A 4,969-nucleotide genomic window follows, 5' to 3' on the forward strand; every position below is an offset into this window, starting at 1 on the left:
ACTTTTTTTTAAGTGCTTTATGTAAATGTCACTAGTTACCACCCACCTCAGCTTGCATGTAAGTATTATTTTCTGATGACAACCACTGACATGTTGAGACAAACCATCATGGGAAATGAAGAAAATTTGGAAATATACCTGATATATTTTTTTTAATCACATTTTCACCATGTCATTCACAGGGGCGGAGCTAGATGGGGGGCCAGTGGTTGCCATGGCCACCCCTGTGGCAACCCCGATAATTTTTTCCTCTCTAATAAAGATGGTGGCAGCAGTAATACTTTCAAGTGGAATATTCAAAACATTTTATTTTTTTGTGGTTCAATACTCACATCACTATACTAACATCAAATATGATAAGTACAGAATTCATGCTCTTTTCAGAAATAGATTTTGTATTATATGGGGTAAAGAGAAGATGTGACTCTGCAAGTCATCTAGGAATCTTCAGTGAAATCATAGATAAATAACAATATCAATAAAAACATATCAAATAATCAATTTATGTAGATATTAGTGTTTGTAAATATCAATTTTACGCAGAATGTTTATTGTTACAAGTAGGTAAGTGATGACAATGGAAAAGATTTATGTCCCAGAACTCAAAACTGAGTTTTATCCACTATGCCTTTTATCTAGAAATTATGGATGTTTAAATATATGTGTCTATTTGTTAGGAAAGGCAGTAGGATAATATAGTTTCTTTATTTAGAAAATATGGATGTTTTGGCCGCCCTTATAAAAAACTGTCTGGTTACGCCTCTGGTCATTTAAACCATTTTGAATGACTCATGTTTACCTGTCTTTGCACAGACATTCCACTGGACCCAAAATATCTTGCAGTGCCAACATTACTCCCATGTTATGCACATGAGGGAGTGATAGATAGACTCACCCCAGGTTGAGGTCATTCTCTGTGTTGTCCAGCCACAGACGGACAGCAACTGAGTTTCCTTCTCGACACTGTGTGAAAATATCATCCATTCTTCTGCTGCAGGTTGGACGCTTCTCCCTTCAGCTGTTTCTTTTTTCTAAAGCTGAAAAATGGAGTCTGTAAAGGGATATTTTCTCTTAAAAATGCAACAAAAAGTTAAATTCTTATAGTTTTCTTTAACAGGTAAAAATAACTGAAATTGCATCTTCATTAATTATCACTCTTAAAGCCATTTTTTCTAGTGTTATTAACACAAAATACAAGATATAAAATAATCTACAGCTAAAGAGAAGAAAATAACTATGTGATGAAGTCAACAAATAGCTGAACTTTCTAACATTTCCTTCTTTCTACGTAGGCTCCCGCTGGACCCTCTGGATGACCATGAATCCCACTTTTAAAAGCTCCCAGTTAAACCCGCTACTAAGTCTCTAATATTTTCCTGAATAAACGTAAACAAAGTGTCGAAAGTCTTACCAGTAAGTATCTTTTGAAGTTCTTTCTTTTTTCCCACCCCACCCGAGAACCCTCCACTGTCTCCTCTCCACTGATCGCTCGGAGTCCACGCCCCGCTATCCGCTCCAGGTCTCCCCACGAAGGGCCACGTCCTGGGACAACGAAACGGCGCCCCCTGCAGGTGGAAATGCAACGATGCGAATGTTGTTTGCGCAAAAACAAACAATCAAAAAAAAAAAAAAAATAACAACTATCAATAACTATTATGAAAAATAACTGCAGAATAACATGTAAGAAAATAATAGAGCACTCAGTGAAATACTTTGAAAATAAAAATGTCAAGCCTACAGTGTTCAGGACAAGACCTTATTACCTTTGTAACATTAAAAAAATATGGATATTTTGATGCCCACAAATGTAAGAAAGGAAACACCGACTTTCCCGAATATATTAAGTAAAAATAACAAAAGTGTTTCTATAAGAAATTCACGAAAAACGCTCTGAGAGTGAAATAAACAAATTTTTCTTGTTACAACATAACCTTAGAGGCATTAATGCTGATATTGGCACTTAGATTTGTTAGTTAATTGTTTACTAGGCTTATTATCTTTACTTTATACCTTTTCAATTAGCTTTTTTTTACCTTTTTTTTCTTGACTTAACTTTTTTCCAACTTAATTTACAGTAGATAATCATCTAATTGGTCAAATAGCAAAATAAGATGTACAGCCATGTAGCAGAATCTTTGCTGAATGGCTGGATATAGATCTAGTGCTTCTAGACCTCACTGAGGGACGGGGGGACTCCATTTGTAAGGGGTATGCAAGTGATCAAAAATGGTAACTTGCCCTATAGAGGGTTAATTAAAAATGATTGTATGAGACATTTTTTAAATGAATTAATGATCTGCACAGAGAATTAGGCCTATGTCTTACGTTTCATAAAAACACCCATTGGTCATGTGATAACACACACTTTGCTGGTGCAAAAGGTGGGAAAACTTTATTAATTTTTTATGGCCTTGATTCAAAGAGATGTTAGTTTCATATAGCGTCACACAGCTGCTTTATGATTGTGTACTACACATCAAAGAAGTGAATCTCCCACACTTAGACAGCCCAAAGGTGCTCTTCTGGGTCAATGTCATTCGGTGTGTACATGTCATTGAAGTCCTTCAAAAAGGTTATTGGCATTAAAAAATAAAAAAAATTGACTAAGCTATTTAATAGCTCTTGCAATGCAGTGCAAAAATAGATGTAAAAGACATCAATGCATTGTCTAAATAATATAAAAAAATGTACTAAGACAAAATGGGAACTATTTGAATACAGTTAAGAGTTGTAAAGTTTATATATAAACTTCAATTTCACGTAGTGTGCTTTTGTTCAGGAAATGGATTTGCACATCAAATGGTTTTGCAATCACCTTGACAACCCAATGCCTGTAATATCACAAACTCAGAGCCCTGGTTGTTGTATGCAACATTTGGCAGGTTATCTGGACTCTAACTCACTTTTTGTAATAGCCAAGAAAAGAATTCATATTGATCATAATCAATCATGGCAACTTCTAGCGAAAGAATTGCAATTACATTGTTTTTTGAAGTGAACGTTAAATATCTTTATTTAATAGCATCTTACAAAGTAAAGCAATTACAGAGCAGTAATTATACAGCTTTGCCACTATCAGATAATTTAAAAAAAAAAGCAACTAACAGCCTTTCAGTACATGACCATAGCTAAAAAGTAGCTTTTCGTTGAATCCTTTTTCTTCCATTATATCCACTGATGGGATAATTATTCTGTCTCTTTTCAGAATGCATTAAACTGCCTGACGGTGAGAATTGCAGCATGCAAACAGCGATTTAAAGTAATTACCTTTATGCCAATCCCATCAAACTCGAGCTCATATCGTTTGTCACGGTCCTAGTGGATTTTGACTGCATGTAACAGATCGGAGCACTACTGTAGGTCAGGCTATGTGAGATCATCTTGATAATGCAACAACAGGAAGGAAACTCTGGGAGGATACGGAGATGTGACGAAGGTCATGAACTACATTCACCACCACAGCAGTAAGTCCTGTTGCTTTGACGGGTTGTCTAGGAGTCGCAGGACAGTTTCAGAAAAACAAGCCTAAGATGTAATCATATGAATATGCTGAAAGCAATAGCAGTTTTTCATCATCTTTAATAAACACTGATAAACATGAAAACATGAAATATTAATATACAAGCTTTATTCCATATTTTGTTACATGAATAATAAGGACAGCTTTTTTTTAAATCACTTGTGGTGTTTTTTTTAGGCACATCACCACAGTCCACCATTATTTTAGCACTATATGTCATTTCTTGTTTTAAATCAAAACATTTCCACATTGTTGAAAACAGACAAAAGACATGACGTATTTAAAGGGAACAGCTTTGAAGTGAGAAGTGAGATGTTAAGTTCAGTTAAAAGTTTTTCCTTCAATATGAATCCACATCAGGCTAACAGCTAGTCCAACAGGAACAGAGACCAAAGCAAATTTCTATTGCTAGGATATGCTTATAGTAGGTAATTCAATAGCCGAACTTTAAACCATCAAGTTATTTTATATTAAACATCGAGGTAGGAAGCATTGCCCTTCGAATAACCTGTGTGAACCACACAGAAAACTAACTGACTACCTAATTAAAAAGGCCTTATAATATATAATTAGTAAATAATATTCCAGCTTCAGTTGTTTTTCTTTTTCTACCAGTAACAAGTAGCTTGTTTTATTCTTAAGATGTAGCTTATACAGGAGTTACTTGTGGCACAATACTTTCTACCTCCATTTTCTTTGTAATTAGCCATCAGCTTTGCAAAATGCAAAAGTAACAGGCTTTTAATTTGTAAAATAATATCCTAATAAAGCAGTAATTTGGGGTAGTGGAAAAAAATTGGATCAGAGAACCTATCTTTACCTTTCCTTTAAGTTCAGTTTTGACTTTTTGTCTTCTGTTCTGAACTATTTAAAATTTAAACTTAGAAACAGCTGCGATTTGTGTGACAGCAGCCGAAAACAGTTATCGTATACATTTATTATAGAAAAGAAACAAAATAAAATCTTAGGTTCATACCAGTCAAAAAAAAAAAAGAAGAACCACTGTTGGGGCCGTTATCAGACAGCAGGGGTGTTGATAGATTTTGAGGACATATCCTCAACTCTGATCACTAAAACTTATGTGATTCACGCCTCTCTTGACCTGCCAAGCCCCAAGTTTTTTCTCTAGGACCTGCTTATTGCTCCATCTTTTGCTCACTGACTGTTTACAACTCCCAGAGTAATTCTGGATTCCAGATACAGCAGCCTAAGAAAATCCATCTGTTTATGGAAACTAAGATTGTCCAGGTTCTTTAAGCTCTGAGATATTTACATTTTCTGTCGTGGGTGTAATCGGCGTAGGAGCTGATAAACTTATTCCAATGCCTCCTGAATCAGCTGGAATTTCCACCCCTGGTGGCTTCAGTGCTGAATCATGGCCTACTGGTGCTACTTCAGTCATTGATTGAATAATCTGAGTAGATGGAGGTGGATTTATAGGTGTCTGAA

The 4,969-nt window shown here is 35.4% G+C and overlaps 1 protein-coding gene across 1 annotated transcript in view; it reads right to left on the reverse strand.

Moving 5' to 3' along the window:
• LOC107087916 (integrin-linked protein kinase-like) overlaps positions 1 to 4,963 on the reverse strand; it is a 19,917-nt gene extending 14,954 nt beyond the window's left edge. Inside the window, exons 1-3 of the mRNA XM_015379757.1 lie at positions 3,268 to 4,963; positions 1,412 to 1,565; positions 896 to 1,051 (exon numbers count right to left, since the gene is read on the reverse strand). Coding sequence (XP_015235243.1) covers positions 896 to 984 — 89 coding nt within the window. The 5' untranslated portion in view covers positions 985 to 1,051; positions 1,412 to 1,565; positions 3,268 to 4,963. The remainder of the gene's footprint in view (positions 1 to 895; positions 1,052 to 1,411; positions 1,566 to 3,267) is intronic.
• Positions 4,964 to 4,969: the final 6 nt, after the last annotated feature.

This window comes from Cyprinodon variegatus, unplaced genomic scaffold (genome assembly GCF_000732505.1).
Source record: "Cyprinodon variegatus isolate N-32 unplaced genomic scaffold, C_variegatus-1.0 Scaffold199, whole genome shotgun sequence".
Lineage (NCBI taxonomy): Eukaryota > Metazoa > Chordata > Actinopteri > Cyprinodontiformes > Cyprinodontidae > Cyprinodon > Cyprinodon variegatus.